The sequence below is a fragment of the Pan paniscus genome, chromosome 21 (genome assembly GCF_029289425.2).
Source record: "Pan paniscus chromosome 21, NHGRI_mPanPan1-v2.0_pri, whole genome shotgun sequence".
Lineage (NCBI taxonomy): Eukaryota > Metazoa > Chordata > Mammalia > Primates > Hominidae > Pan > Pan paniscus.
Window position 1 is genome coordinate 6,502,722 of NC_073270.2, and position 17,069 is coordinate 6,519,790.

At 38.1% G+C, this 17,069-nt stretch overlaps 1 protein-coding gene across 6 annotated transcripts in view; it reads right to left on the bottom strand.

Annotated features, from left to right (window-relative positions):
* Positions 1 to 17,069, bottom strand: part of GPCPD1 (glycerophosphocholine phosphodiesterase 1) — a 66,716-nt gene that overhangs the window by 27,927 nt on the left and 21,720 nt on the right. For all 6 annotated transcript variants that reach the window (XM_034947610.3, XM_034947611.3, XM_034947613.3 and 3 more), the window contains 7 exons: positions 13,842 to 13,917; positions 11,918 to 11,959; positions 7,991 to 8,114; positions 6,363 to 6,594; positions 3,812 to 3,974; positions 3,409 to 3,541; positions 1,911 to 1,965 (listed from right to left, as the gene is read on the bottom strand). In XM_034947610.3, the coding sequence (XP_034803501.2) occupies positions 1,911 to 1,965; positions 3,409 to 3,541; positions 3,812 to 3,974; positions 6,363 to 6,594; positions 7,991 to 8,114; positions 11,918 to 11,959; positions 13,842 to 13,917 (825 nt within the window). The remainder of the gene's footprint in view (positions 1 to 1,910; positions 1,966 to 3,408; positions 3,542 to 3,811; positions 3,975 to 6,362; positions 6,595 to 7,990; positions 8,115 to 11,917; positions 11,960 to 13,841; positions 13,918 to 17,069) is intronic.

Below are 17,069 nucleotides of genomic sequence, written 5' to 3' on the forward strand. Positions count from 1 at the left end.
ATTAGCCAGGTATGATGACACATGCCTGTGGTCCCAGCTACTTGAGAGGCCAAAGCAGGAGGATCACTTGAGCCCAGGAGGTTGAGGCTATAGTGAGCTATGATCCTGCCACTGCACTCCAGCCTGGGTGACCAAGCCATCACGTTTATAGCTAATGAAATGATGTTTAGACTAGCTATGACAGTAAAACTGGTTCCAAATTAATTATAAACTACAGCCTAATAATACTAATAAATATCATATTTTCAACAGAAAGATAAAACAATCTACTAACATTTTAAACATTAAAATTATAATCAATTCAAGATGTCATGAATTTTAAAATGCATTATTTTATATACCACTAAGAGGGGGAAATAAGCTGTCAAATTATGACTCAAAGCTAAGTTGTAAACCCATTCCAATTTCCAAGAGGTTAAAATATTTTAAAAGTACACCTTAGAATAGATGTTAGTTCATGTAAGTAATAAAGCTAAACACTGACTAACCAATTTACTTCCCGAATTATTTTTTACAAGGCAAAGTAGAGGGCATATGGAGTACACTGTGGAAAAAGTGGAAATTAAAAAATGAGACGTTCCTCCATTTTTCCCCTAGTTTCACTTTGGAATGTGAGGCGGTCCAGACAAGTACAGAGGAATAGGGGAGAAAAATCTCAGGTTATTGATTAAAAATGTCCAAGTTGCAGTTGCTGAAAATACTAACAGCTAAAAAACAGACTCTAACTGGATTAAAAAAAAAAAGGAGTTAAGGAAGACAAGTTGGTATGCAAGGGAGGAAACTGATACTTTTTTATTTATTTATTTTTTAAAAGAGATAGAGTCCAATTCTGTCACCCAGGCTGGAGTGCACTGGATGGATCATAGCTCATTGTAGCCTCAAACTCCTGGGCTCCAGCAAAGCTCCAGCCTCAGACTCCCAAGTAGGTGGGACTATAGGTATGAGCCACCACACTCAGCTGATACACTTCTTTCAAGTGTTACATAAAATCACCATCAAATCTTCCCTTCTTTTTTTTCTTTTTTGAGACTGAGTCTCACTCTGTCATCCAGGCTGGAAAACGGTGGCATGATCTCAGCTCACAGCAACCTCCACCTCCCAGATTCAAGCAATTCTTGAATTGCCTCAGTCTCCCAAGTAGCTGGGATAACAGGCGCGGGCCACCACGCCAGGTTAATTTTTTGTATTTTTAGTACAGGCTGGGTTTCACCATGTTGGCCAGGCTGGTCTTGAACTCCTAACCTCAGGTGATCTGCCCATCTCGGCCTCCCAAAGTGCTGGGATTACAGGCGTGAGCCACCACGCCTGTCCCATCAAATCTTTCTAAAGGCATTTTTTCCAAAGTGAGTATCTGAATAAGCACATTATTCAGGTAGTGAAAACCAATGCTTAGTGGGAACTTTCTTTTGTCTCAATTACTCAAAATTTATTATCTCAAAAAAGGATGCTGGCTGGGCACAGTGGCTGATGTCTGTAATCCCAGTACTTAGGAAGGCTGAGGCGGGAGGATCGCTTGAGCCCAGGAGTTTGAAACAAGCCTGAGCAACACAGTGAGACCCTGAATCTACAAAAGAAAAAAAAAATTTAAAAATTAGCCAGGCATGGTGGCACATGCCTCTAGTCCCACTACTACGGAGGCTGAGGTGGGAGGAATGCCTGAGCCCAGGAGGTTGAGGCTGCAGTGAGCCATGTTCGCACCATTGCATTCCAGGCCCAGGTGACAGAACAAGACCCTGTCTCAAAAAAAAGAAAAGATGCTTATGGTTCTATTGTCTTCATCCCGATCTTCACCATGGATCTGAATATAAATGCCAAGAGATATTCCCCTAACTATTAATAAAAACTGGAGGAGACTCCCTGATCCATATTTCTCTACCTCAGCAGTCTAAAGTTGTTTAAAGGTTACTTACATGACTAGCAGCATTTCTTAAAGAAGCAATAGTATTTTCTTGAACTTTAGCCAGCCTGAAAAGAAGAAATACAGTTATCATAGACTATAGAGAAGATAAAGAAACAAATGTAGTAAAGAAGCAAAGTGTACTTTCAACAATGGGAAATGGTACTTATTCCGTATTTTGAGGCCAATTTTGACATCCCCAAAATATGACTATGGCTGTCACTAGGAATTTATTCCTTAAATGCAAGCTCTAACAATGATAGATATTTACAAGCTGAATACTGACATAGCCAACACAACATACACTTGCCTTGTACTATGGACTTTTTTCTTGGAGACATGCAAAGTGTTCAATAAAAACAATCCTTTTCAATGGCAGAAGAAATAGAGACATAGAAACCTGCTCCTTGCAATACAGCCTCCAAAGGACTTAATACTGGCAGACTGTGGGGGAATGAGAAACAACTGACACACACACAGGATAGAAGTATGGAAACTCTATTAATAATAAGAACAGAAAGGGGGAAAATGTATTGTTTAAGATGGGGCCTGAGAAGTTGCGGTGGCTCACGCCTGTAACCCCAGCACTTTGGGAGGCTGAGGCAGGCAGATCACTTGAGTTCAGGAGTTCAAGACTGGCCTGGGCAACAAGGTGAGACCTGGTCTCTACAGAAAAATACCAAAAAAATAGCTGGGCATGGTACCACGTGCCTGTGGTTCCAGACACTGCGGAGACTGAGGTGGGAGAATGGCTTGAGCTCCGGAAATTGAGGCTGCAGTGAGCCAAGAATGTGCCACTGCACTCCAGCCTGAACGACAGAGACTCTGTCTCAAAAACAAACAAATAAAAAAGGTGGGGGCAGGTGAGGGTGCTTCTTCCTTAAATAGTTATTTTTTTATAGACCTTAAAATTAAAAAATCCTAATGTTCTCCACGCATCACTTTAAAATAAAATGGGGAGGGATTAAAATTTACAGTAGAAAATCTGTGGCATGAGCTATCGCACTGGTAATTAAATAAACTTACAAAAGTAGAAGGGGAAGACAACTATTCCAGGCTACAATCTAATGTCTGTTGAAAAGACAGAGCATCTTTCGGTTGAGGTCCAAGTTAACTAATATTCCTTGAGTTTAGTCACACTTTTCTAGACATGGGATAATGTTGTCCAAATCTTTCCATTTTATAGATGCGGAAACTCAGACTCAGAGAGGGCAACACGTCAAAAGTAAGGACCATGACACAGACACACACACTGATGCTCCCAAAGCTTTCTGCATCAAGCTTTCCTTCCTGCCTTTCTACTTTTAATGTCTTCCTCCTTATCAATTCAGTAGATATATTAAAAAACTGACCAGAATCTTAAGGTTGGTCTCTAACCCCAATTACCAAATTACACTAAATTCCCTTGGTAAATAATAAAAACATCATTTGACCTTTGCTGAGAAAACCAGTGTAACTCTACCAAACATAAGCTACACCAACTGCTAATCCTACTCAAATATTCAACTTACTGGGCAGTTGTTGTAGAGTTTCCTGCACCTCGATGGCCAACATCCAATGGTATTCTTGGCTTCCAATACTTGGAAAATGAAGATTTCATGTCACAACTGTATCCTGGTAATGGCTTAATAATTATATAGTCAACTTTCATAGGAAAAAAGAGGGAGGAACAAAAATAAAAATGATTAAAAGGGCCATTATGAGCTGCATTATATTTAAATACCACTCAAGTCAGCTTTATCAGTTTCTGTCAAACAGAAAAAAAAACAAGATTCAAAATGTAACAGACATGCTCCTTAAATTGATACTAAAGCAAATTATTAATTTCATCTTTATCATTATCAAATACTTAATTTGAAACTAATTAAAATTCTAACTTAACCTTGGGTTATTTGGCAGTGTCTTCAACCTTACCTCTCACTTTGCCTATTGTTTTCCGGGAATTTCTGCTCATGATGGGAAGAGTAAGAATTCCAGCACTCTTTCCACTCTCAGCAATGGTGGATGATAAGAGACAAGCTGTACCCACATGTCCAGGAAGGGCATCACCCTGAACTACGTGCTCACTGAGATCTTCCTGAAAAAATGAGATTTAAAATAATCTTAATTTTTAAACTACTACATTACATACATACATATATATACACACACACACACACATATATATCTTCTATATATGAAATGTGTATATATATTTTTTTTTCATAAAAACTTCAGTATTTTCGGCCGGGGTCAGTGGCTCACGTCTGTAATCCCAGCACTTTGGGATGCCGACGCAGGCAGATCACGAGGTCAGGAGTTTGAGACTAGTCTGGCTAACATAGTGAAACCCCGTTTCTACTAAAAATACAAAAAATTAGCCGGGGATGGTGGCGCATGGCAGTAGTCCCAGCTACTCGGGAGGCTAATGCAGGAGAAACACTTGAATCCGGGAGGTGGAGGCTGTGGTAAGCTGAGATCGTACCACTGCACTCCAGCCTGGACAACAGAGCAACACTCCATCTCAAAAAAAAAAAAAAAAAAAAAAATTCAATATTTTCAATTTAAAGATCAAAAACCTCACTTAAAGTCAACTGAGAATCTCTGGGGTAGAACTGATAAGAGATATAATCAAATTTATATTCAAGTGACTTGATGGCTTCTCTATGATTAAATACATTTTCTCTGTACATTTTAAAATATATATATTGTTTTGAGACAGAGTCTCATTCAGTTTAAAGCACTGCTCGAAAATTTCTAATCACTTTTATGTTGTTGTAAGACTAAGATATATTTGTAGTGAATTTTTAACATATTCTCTAAAAATGTTTCTACACAAGTGTCACATGGGATAGGAACTCTCTAGGAAACCAAATACTATACTCACTTTGAGATTACACTGGATATTTTATCAGCCTAGTCTATGAACAAAACGCTATTACAAAAAATGCTAAACAAAGTAAAGGGAAGGTAGGACATTCAAGATATAATTTATTAAAAGGTAGGTTTATTAAAAGGAAGCAACAAGAAAATGTTCAGGCCAGGAGCAGAGGCTCACACCTGCAATCCCAGCACTTTGAGGGGCCGAGGCAGGAGGATTGCTTGAGCCCAGGAGTTCAAGACCAGCCTGGGCAACAAAGACCCCATCTCAACAACAAAAAAAAAGTTGTTTTTTTGTTTTTTTGTTTTTCTGAGATGGAGTCTTGCTCTGTCACTCAGGCTGGAGTGCAGTGGTGTGATCTTGGCTCACTGCAACCTCCGCCTCCCAGGTTCAAGCAATTCTCCTGCCTCAGCCTCTCGAGTAGCTGGGATTACAGTCACGTGCCAACACGCCTGGCTAATTTTTGTATTCTTACTCTTGACCTCGTGATCCGCCTGCCTTGGCCCCCCAAAGTGCTGGGATTACAAGCATGAGCCACCGCGCCCGGCCAAAAAAGTTTTTTTTAAATTAGCTGGGTGTGGTGGTACACACCTGTAGTCCCAGCTACTTGAGAGGCTGAGGCATGAGGATCACTTGCACCCAGGAGACTGAGGCTGCAGTGAGCCATGATCATGTCACTATACTCCAGACTGCGCAACAGAGCAAGACCCTCTCTCCAGAAAAAAAAAAAAAGGAAAAGAAAAAAGGAAAGAAAAAGAAAGAAAGAAGTCATCAAAATTTCATACTTTTATAATACAGTCCCACAGATCTTACTGCTTAAGATTAGATTTTTTTAAATCCATTCTGAATTCTGTTGTTCTCAAGAAACTGGCTGGGGGCTACTGGTGGTCAAGACATATTCCCTACCCTCCAAGATTTCAACTCTAATCTAGTATAAATGGGTGTGGAGGTGGAGCTAGAGGGTAAGGAAACCACTACATACCACTACCGAGCCAGGCCCACAGCAGTAAGGACCTTAGGGGATGTACCAAGTATTATGTGTTGGGGAAATATGAACAGCCAGTGGTCTACAAGCACTAGTGTAAGTATCACATGTAGCTCCAGAAAGTTAGCAGCACAGATTGTCAATAACCTGGCACAAGCTTTATAATTTCATTACATATTTACAATATCAAGTTGCAAGTCAGTCCCATCAACAAATCCTAATAAAGTACCTCAATAAATGACAGGCTTCCATCATAGTGAGAACTCAATCACGCTTGTTACATCGGGATGCCCGCCAAGAGGTACAAAGCCTGCCCTGGTCTCTATTTACCACTGATGTTTCCTTTGGATACAATTCATTTACATTTAGATTATTTAGCATACAGGCATCAAAGACATCTGGTCTTGATTGGAAACATCAATACTGCTGTTCTCTTAATTATATTCTTAATAGTACTTGAAGATGACAACTCTAAATTTTTTAAGCTTAACTGTACAGAAGAGCATACCTCTAAAAAGTCAGCTTTACACAAATTAGATTAAAATAAAAATCAAAACCAACGTTAAAATAAGCTTGTCCCTGCATTCTTTCTCAATCCCCTCACTGCAGTAACTACTCACTTCAAAAAAATCAAAGATTAGTTCCAGGTTGTCTGGTTCCATCGTCTGTATGCTGTACTCTGTCCAACGATCAGGCTGCAAGCCATAACCACACTCCGGCTGTGAATGCCTGCACTTGAACTCATTGTCGCTTATTAAGGATATCTCCAAGCTATTGGACATTTTGTGGAGTACAGTGGGAGATACCCTATCATCGTCATCTTCCTCCAGGCCTTCTAGTGTCAGCTTCACCCTACGTAATACAAAAAATAATGAGATGCAAGAAGTGGCAGAAAAGAAAAACTCATACAAATGTTGCCTAAATTCTACATTTTAAAGTGCCCCCAAATATGCTAAATCTTCGAATAACAAAAATAATGTATTATGCAAAGATTACACATACTACAGGTAAAGGAATTAGGTGTGTTTTATAAAATACTGATGTTATTATCTACACATATTTTTGCAAAGTATTAAAATGGGATAAATGACCATTATGCCTACTAAGGTTGTTGATTCTTTCATTAAAAAAAAATAAATAAATCTAGGGCTGGGCCAGTGGCTCACACCTGTAATCCCAGAACTTTGGGAAGCTGACGCGGGAGGATTGCTGGAGCTCAGAAGTCTGAGACCAGCCTAGGCAACATGGTGAAACCCCATCTGCAAAAAATATAAAAATTATCCAGGCATGTGTCACATGCCTGTAGTCCCAGCTACTCGGGAGGCTGAGGTGGGAGGATCACTTGAGCCTGAGAGGTGGAGGTTGCAGTGAGCCGAGATTGCACCACTGTACTCCAACCTGGGTGACACGGCCAGATCCTCTCTCAAAAGAAAAAATATATATATTATTAAACACATATAATATTCAAAAATTTTCTCCTGTGTGGAAAATTTTTCATTTTCAAGACAAAATAAAATTTAGAACACTGAAGAATATTTCCAAAAAATATTTTCTCTTTATGGCATTCTTATGTAGCAGACAATCATTTCCATTATATCAATTTTTTCTTTTTTTGAGACAGAGTCTCGCTCTGCCTGGAATGCAGTGGTGCGATCTCGGCTCACTGCAACTTCTGCCTCCCGGGTTCAAGCGATTCTCCTGCCTCAGCCTCCCAAGCAGCTGGGATTACAGGCGCCCAACAGCATGCCCAGCTAATTTTTGTATTTTTAGTAGAGACGTGGTTTCACCATGTTGGCCAGTCTGGTCTTGAACTCCTGACCTCGTGTGATCTGTCCACTTCGGCCTCCCAAAGTGCTGGGATTACAGTTGTGAGCCACCGCGCCCATTGGCCTCCCAAAGTGCTGGGATTACAGGCGTGAGCCAACACGCCTGACACATTATATCAATTTTACAACAAACTATTGCTACACTATGAAAATTTAAATAGAAACTATAAAAATACATAAGCTTAGAAAACCACTTATCTATATAAATAAATGTTTTCTGGTTCTACATGTAGAAATTAAGACTAACTGCAACAGTAGCAATCTGAGCGGGGATAAGTAGTTCACTATTACAAAGCCCTGTAGTTACTAGAATATGTAACATTATCCCAAACTGTACACTTAAAGGCTAAAACCAATTGAATCTGAAATCTACAGCATTAGTGAAAACAAATGGCCTAAGTAACACATAAACATGGTCATACCTAAATCTAGATTTTTTTAATTTTTTCTTGGTTATTGACACAGGAGGTTTTTCAGAATAATGCAAACGTAATCTTATTTCAGTCTGACATGTCAGCCATCCAGAATCCAGAGTTTCAACACCATCTGACAGAATAAATATGAAGAACAGTAATTATTATACATGTTTTTTTAAACAACACAATAAGTACCTATAGGCGTTGATAATTCTAGTTCACATTCACTTTTTTTTTTAACCTCCAAAGGAAATACATTTTTTAATGAGATCTAATCCATGATTTGTTTCCTAAACCCCTGCCTAAACCATTGTTCATATGCAACCGAAGGGTGCCAAAGGTAAAAATCTGAAGGAAAAGAATCCTTTCAGCAAGTAAGTATTTTTAGAATAACAATAAAAAAAGAATTAACTTTTTTCCTTTCTAAATATGAAAATAGGCCAGGCATGGTGGCTCACGCCTGTAATCCCAGCACTTTGGGAGGCCGAGGCAGGCGGATTACGAAGTCAGGAGATTGAGACCATCCTGGCTAACACGGTGAAACCCCGTCTCTACTAAAAATACAAAAAAAATAGCCAGGCGTGGTGGCAGGCGCCTGTAGTCCCAGCTGCTTGGGAGGCTGAGGCAGGAGAATGGCGTGAACCCAAGAGGCAGAGCTTGCAGTGAGCCGAGATCACACCACTGCACTCCAGCCTGGGCGGCAGAGCAAGACTCCATCTCACAAAAAAGAAAAAGAAAATAATCCCAAAATAATGAATCATTGTGAACAGGCAGATTTAGAATACATATTCCAAAGGCCTTCAGAAAAGATCCTGGTTCTATCAATATCATCTTTGAAAAAAATCTAAAAGGAATCAATTCCATTTTTTTTTTTTTTTGAGATAGAGTCTTGCTCTGTTGCCCAGGCTAGAGTGCAGTGGCACGATCTCAACTCACTGCAGACTCCACTTCCCAGGTTCAAGAGATTCTCATGCCTCAGCCTCCCAAGTAGCTGGGATTATAGGCGCCCACCATGCCCAGCTGACTTGTATTTTTAGTAGAGACAGGGTGTCACCATGCTGGCCAAGCTGGTCTCAAACTCCTAAACTCCTGACGTCAAGTGATCTGCCTTCCTCAGGCCTCCCAAAGTGCTGGTATTACAGGCATGAGCCACCTCGCCCTGCCCACATTCACACTGTAATAATACATTGAGGTTACATAACACTGGTACTCTTCTCCCCAAAGCAAATATACAGGTAGTCTTAAATTCTTCATTAAAATATAACTTTTATATGAAGTAGGGGGAAAAATTAAATGAATATTAATAATTAGCTATGCTGTCACAACACAAATAAATTAAAATATTCGTATTGAATCCATGACTAAAATAATAAAAATCTATTTCAGAAAGAGCACATGGTACAAGATAGCATCTAACCTAGCAATTGTTCTACTAGGGATCACTGTTACACTTCCAAAGCGTCACTTTAGATATTCAGCTGCAACCAGTTATGCCACTAGTGCTGGGCGTGTGAGATATCAGAAGGTAAGAACAGAACAGCGAGTCAAATCCATAGTCTCAAATTTATATATTCTGCCATAAATAAACTGCATGATCGTGACAACACTGTTGGCATTAACTTGAAGCTACTCACCTACTTAACATAGGTAATAAAATGTTCATAAATACCAGAGAAGCTGTCAACTGTTTTGGATCTAAGCTTTTTCATCAACAGAGTTAAAATAAATAAATACCAAGAAACTTCTCTCCTTAGAAATTCTCTCCTAACTTAAGAATGCTTAATAATTGTGGGACTTTAACCTTTTTTTTTTTTTTTTTTTGCAGAAAAGACAAGTGAGACCATGCATTACAGCTCAAGCAAAAACTACTACTCCATAAAGCACTCCAAAACATGTAGTGTAAATATTACTTATGAAGTACTAAAGACTCCAAAACACTTAACACTAAAGCTATTCAAGTACTGTACACTGTTTTCTGATGTAATATAAACAATCCCAAACAAAATCAAGGAAAAGATGTCAAATTCCTATCTAAATACTGCCAGAGCATGTTCATTTCTACCATACATAAACATATATACCTAATAAAAACCACAACCAAAACATTCAGGCCTGTTCTTTCCTGTGCTTAGCAGGAAAGCAAACTGGTTATCAGCAATTTATCTCTGATTCAGAGTCAGTACAAACACAATTCCGCCCACCCTCTTTCCACCTTTTGACTCCTACAGTACAGCATCCAAAATGAGGATGCAGGCTGGGCATGGTGGCTTACGCCTGTAATCCCAACACTTTGGGAGGCCAAGGCAGGCAGATCACTTGAGGTCAGGAGTTTGAGACCAGCCTGACCCACATAGCAAAACCCCATCTCTACTAAAAATACAAAAATTAGCCAGGCGTGATGACACTCACCTATAGTCCCAGCTACTCAGCAGGCTGAGGCAGGAGAATTGCTTGAACCCAGCAGGTGGAGGCTGCAGCAAGCGGAGATTGCGCCACTGCATTCCAGCCTGGGTGACAGAGCAAGACTCCATCTCAAAAAAAAAAAAAAAAAAAAAAAAAAAGAATGCAGTTTAGTATAATAGCCCTGATACACTGTAAGAATTCCAGCCAGGTGCGGTGGCGCACGCCTGTAATCCCAGCACTTTGGGAGGCTGAGGCGGGAGGATCACCTGAAGTCGGGAGTTCAAGACCAGCCTGACCAACATGGAGAAACCCTGTCTCTACTAAAAATACAAAATTAGCTGGGCATGCCTGTAATCCAAGCTACTCAGGAGGCTGAGGCAGGAGAATCGCTTGAACCTGGGAGGCAGAGAGTGCGGTGAGCCAAGATTGTGCCATTGCACTCCAGCCTGGGCAACAGGTGCAAAAACTCCATCTCAAAAAAAAAAAAAAAAAAAAAGAATTCCAGTCACCCAGCTGGGCGGTGGCTCACGCCTGTAATCCTAGCACTTTGGGAGGCTGAGGTGGGTGGATCACTTGAGGTCAGGAGTTTGACACCAGTCTGGCCAACATGGCAAAACCTCATCTATACTAAAAAAAAAATACAAAAATTAGCTGGGCATGGTGGCAGGCGCCTATAATCCCAGCTACTCAGGAGCCTGAGGCAGGAGTATCACTTGAACCTCAGGGTCGGAGGTTGCAGTGAGCCGAGACTGCACCACTGCACTCCAGCCTGGGCGGATGGGGGTAAGAATTCCAGTTACTGAAGAAAATTAGAATTCTCAGGATATAGTATTTACTAAAACAGAAAGTACACAAATAACATTTTCAACATATTCAGAAGTTAAAGCATTTTCTACTCTATCTCAAACTAACTTTTAAACATTCAGCCAGAATTACTAGAACACTTTGGTTAGTCTGAATTTTACTGTATATGCAGATATACAAACACACAAAATACACAAACTTAGCCTAAGTGTAACATTTCACACTTTAGATATTTAGAAACATTAATGTAATTTCAAACATAAAAGAGGTAAAAGGCTACATTAGCAGTTCAGTATACTACACACTTTTAATTATATAACATCATATACCTGAAATTGCTAGTCAAATAAAAACCAAAAGGATAACATTTTAAAGTGCAACAATTATATTAGAAACTAATTATTTAACAGTAGGGATTTGTTTTTTGGATCCAGTCTCTATTTTCAAAATCATACTACAGTCATGCATTGCTTAACAATGAAGATAAGTTCTGAGAAATACATCATTAGACGATTTCATTGTTGTTTGTGTAAGCACAGGGAATTTTTCAGCTTCATTATAATCATATGAGACCGCTGCTGCATGTGTGGCCTGTCTTTGACCAAAATATCGTTATGCAGCACATGACTGTATGTTCTATTTTCCTGTGCTATATAACTCCAGTGAAATGTAAAGTAACGATCTCAATCATTTCAGTAAACATTTAAGTAAGTCAGTCTCACTTACTGTGGATTCCAAATTGTCCATCGTCAATAATAATTTCGCTTTCTAGAATTTAAGGAAAATAGAAAATTTAGTTAAAACTCTTGATGCATACCCAATGAACAACTGAGAAATTACCCACCTTAAAGATCGTTTATAATATTAAATCTACAGCTTAAAAGCAGCCCAAGGTGAATAAGCATATTTATTGTAGCCCTCAATAAAGAATTCCCTTTAAAGGAGGCTAGCAAACAGTAATGGTTCTTACATACTTCGTTGATTGTCCATTATGTTAAAAAGAAGAAAAAGAAAACTCTTCAGAAAGGTGCTCTAGAGGCACTGGGATTAACTTCTACACTAACCAATGTACAAGACTCACAGGTTGCTGGACAACGGTAACTCCTTCTTGATTTTCAAACCAAAGGTCTTGGCACAATTAAAATGCTTATTCTTATGTAGTACATATTCTGAACTTGTCTCAAATGTAATTCTCCTCATATCCCAACTATTGACTATTGCCAGTTAAAAGCTTTACAAACAGCGTGAACTTACCTGTATGTACAGAGCTGTGAGGAACTACCAAAAGAATAAACGCTAGCACAACCCCTTCTCCTAACAGAAATTTCAACTCAATGAGAAAAGCTGTAAAACCCCACCCTTTGAGTAAAATACAATTTATCTTCCTTGCCTACTTCCCTTCCCAGTTTACTTTAAACGTTAGTCTGAAATACTTGCAAAATGGATGTGACAGTTCCTAATAAAGATTCTCTGGTAAGTTTCAGCTTTTAAGTTCAAAAGTTATATTTCTCAAAAGTATACATTCCTTTCTAAAAGACAGAAACAAAATCATCCCACTTCTCATAATAAAATATATTTAACTGCAAGATGCTTTAAAATACAATTTTTTAAAACATTCAATACCTAGTAAGTTCCAACCTCAGTATGGGAATATTATAATTTTAAGTATACTCTCATAAAAATCCTAAATACACTATCAAAAATGTATTAAAACATACAAAAAGAAAATCCAATAAAGAGGATGGAATGAGATAACTGTTTAAATGAGATGTGTCCTTACTCCAGGATAAAGCAGAAACTCCCACTGCTTTCTAATTTAAACCAGAAAACTGGCATCCAGTTATCTTTCAATTTTAACTTTACCTAGAAACTAAAAGATACATTTCTCAGCACTGAGTCAATTTATAGATGAATACATGTGGGTAATTTAATGTATGTGAAGTGAACTTCAAATTGGATTTTCAATATGGACTAAGAAATTCAAAAATACTTGTATGAAGAGAAATGCCATATTTAAGCATAAGAAAAGTGAATGTGTTTAAAAGAAAACAACTTACAGAAAAAAAAAAAAAAAGACAAAAAAAAAAAAAAAGAAAACAACTTTCCAAGTAGCAATTCTAGCATAGCCAATAGGGAATTTAAGAAATTTGAATTCATTCATACAAGTTTATTCAAGTATTTACCAATTTCTTTAAAAAAAATTAAGACGAAAAGAAAAAACAGAATAACTTACTCTATTAATATTCAAAGTTAAAAATTTAAGAATCTTTGTTTTGGATTAATTTTTTCTTCAAATGTTCGTTAAGCCTGAGCAAGTAAACAAATAGAGCTATGGATGCTCAGTCAAGAAGAATGGTATCTTATAAACTTCCTAACCATTCCAAATGAAAGTAAATATTTCATAATAAACTAATCTAACCCAAGAAAACAAAAATATCTAGGTAAATATTTCTAATAAAGTTTATTTTAAAAGGCAATTAAAAACTGTTCAGTTTTGAAAGATCCATGAAATGCTCAGTGAAATTTGTAGCACTGACAATGCATTGACCTTAACTTTAGAATAAAAATTTATTAAATCCCACTAAGCCATTGTGCAGCATATTAGTAACTTTATGCATATGCCTCAAACAGATGCAGTTAATGCCCATACCTAAAGGGGTTATTGATCGTGGTTGTAGATGAGTCTCCCACTTGTGAACTATCACTTGACATGGACCACCGATAGTCTGCAATTTAAAAGTTAAACGTCTGCAATAATTTCTTATATCTTATTTTCTACCCATGACTCCATTAGATGTTTGTGGCCTAAATCTTATACTAAATATGAGACCAAAAGATTCATCTTATTATCAATATTATATGCCAAAAGCCTGGAATGTACCAGATCACAAAACAAGATGAAATGCTGGAAGAAAATTAGAGTGAGGCAGTAAACAAAGAAAAATGAGATGAACTGGCACACAGAACTGTCTCAAACCCATTCCTAAATCTGCCTACAATACTCAATTGTTTCAAAGAAATTTTCATTTTTAACTGATATTAATTCTTAAGATAAATATCATATATACTTTCTTTGGTATGTCAGCCATCAATGAGGTATTGCTAGATAAAGTATGTACCTCCTGCTCTATGCATTTAGAAAAAGCCTAAACAAGCCTACAATAGTAAAAATAGTAGGAACAAGTACTCAAGAGCAATTATCGCAAGCTACTCAAGGAACTAAAGAACCATAATAAAGTTATTTATTACATTTATTTAAGAATACTAAGTGAAAAAGAGGAAGATTTCTCATATCATAGGAACCAGTGTTTCTAAAGAACACGGGAAATTCCAGAAGGGACATGTGGCCAGGTAAACTTGAAGAGCAAGTGTGATAAAAGAGGAACTAACATCCGGTTTCATTCTTATGCCTTAGTTTAAAATCTCATACAGTGTGACAATTCCTCATACTGTTTTCCATTATCAAGCTCCCCTACTAAAAAAGAACATAAAGCTATGTGTTGATAACATATGCGGTAGTGAGTAACCATGAAAGATTCCCTGAGTATACCTAAAAGACTAAAATTTAAGTGTTCTAATTTTCCTTTAATTTTTAAAAAGAAACTCACTAGTTATAATTATATGCTGAAATAAAACCCTTAAATACACATTTTGGAAGCACATTTTCAGACTATAATCTTACAAGGTATTTTATTTGTTACATAAATGTAATTAAATACAGAGAAGCAAAAAGAAAATACAAAACTCACCCATATCATACCATTTAGGGATAATCACTATCAAGATTTTCACATATAATCTTTGAGCCCTTTTCTAGGCATTATATTACACATACTCTTTTTTTTTTTTTTTTTTTTTTGACAGAGGCTCACTCTGTCACCCAGGCTAGAGTGCAATGGCACAATCTCAGCTCACTGCACCCTTGCCTCCTGGGTTCAAGTGATTCTCCTGCCTCGGCCTCCTGAGTAGCTGGGATTAAAGGCATGTGCCACCACAACCAGCTAATTTTTGTATTTTTAGTAGAGATGGGGCTTCACCATGTTGGCCAGGCTAGTCTCGAACTCCTAACCTCGTGATCCACCCACCTCAGCCTCCCAATGTGCTGGGATTACAGGTGTGAGCCACTGTGCCCAGCCTATACATACTCTTAAAAAGCCTAGACATAAAAGCTTCTCTATTATCTTTAGAAGGCATTAATAATGGATTAAAATATTCTCCTACACTTTCTATAGGATTTTAATATTGATTAAATTTGACGATAAGCCAAATAACAAATATGTAACAAATTACGCACATTATTAATTATTAAATGCAATAAATAATCCTGTCACTTAAAATAACCAGGCTAAATTCTTTTCTGAAATCCTCAAACTTCTGAAGTTTAAAAACTAAAATAGCATGATATATTTCCTCAAATCATTACTCCTGGGATACTAAATAAAATTCTCTTTTTCTCTAGCTAAACACTTCCCTGCTATAATAGTTCACCTTAATTGGTAGACTGGGTAGATTTTTTAAAAATGTAATGTGAAATTGCTCTTTTAAAAATATGGTGACTTTCGTATCCATTATACTAAAAAGAAAATCAAATTAATTCTAGATGATGTTTACTATAACATTTTTCCTGAAATATTTTTTAAATGTGTTTTTTAAATATCAAACTTTCTAAACCTCAAAAGTTGCAAATATAGGACAGGCATGGTGGCTCACGCCTATAATCCCAGCGCTTTGGGAGGCCAAGGCAGGTGGATCACTTGAGGTCAGCAGTTCGAGACAAGCCTGGCCAACATGGTGAAACCCCATCTCTACTAAAAATACAAAAATTGGCTAGGTGTGGTGGCACACAACTGTAGTCCCAGCTACATGTGAGGCTGAGGCATGAGAATTGCTTGATCGTGGGAGGCAGAGGTTGCAGTGAGCCAAGATCACACCACTGCACTTCAGCGTGGGCGAGAGAGTGAGACTCCTTCTCAAAAAAAAGTCGCAAATACATACATGAAAATAGAAACAGCCTGGGCACAGTGGCTCATGCCTGTAATCCCAGCACTTTGGGAGGCCAAGGTAGGCAGATCACTTGAGGTCAGGAGTTCGAGACCAACCTGGCCAACATGGTGAAACCCCATCTCTACCAAAAATACAAAAATTAGCCAGTCATGGTGGCGCATGCCTGTAATCCTAGGTACTTGGGAGGCCAAGGCAGGGGAATCCCATGAATCTGGGAGGCGGAGGCTGCAGTGAGCTGAGATTGCGCCACTGCACTCCAGCCTGGGCGATAGAGCGAGACTATGTCTCGAAAAAGAAAAAAAAGAAAAAGAAAAGGGCGCTATGAATATAATATTAAATGTCAAAAAGAGATAACGGCATAGCAGACTGTTTGTTTTGTTTTAATTCAGATGTCAGGGGAACTTTATAGACTGTTGATAGCAGTATCTTTACTTAATCAGGTAAGAATAGTCCTTTGGATTAAATTTGATAGGGAACATATTTCAGTAGCAATTTTAACAACTCCAGTCTCATCTGCCCACTACCCCACTGCATAAAACCACCTAGACTTGAATAGAATAGCATATCTGAGGAACAGTCCAAAGGGCCAGGTAAACTGAGGACAGAACTATGTCTATCATCATTCAGACTACAAATGTACATTGGTTGGTAAACTGTTATAGTATAGAAAAAAAAGAACCTAGTTTTAAAATACACTGAATTTCCAAAATTGTTAAGCCTACTTTATTAAACTTTAGAAGGCAATCTTAAATTTTCAGCTTTACTTCTTTAAAAAAAATTAACAGGCCAGGCGTGGTGGCTCACGCCTGTAATCCCAGCACTTTGGGAGGTCAAAGCGGGTGGATCACCTGAGGTCGGGAGTTAGAGAACAGCC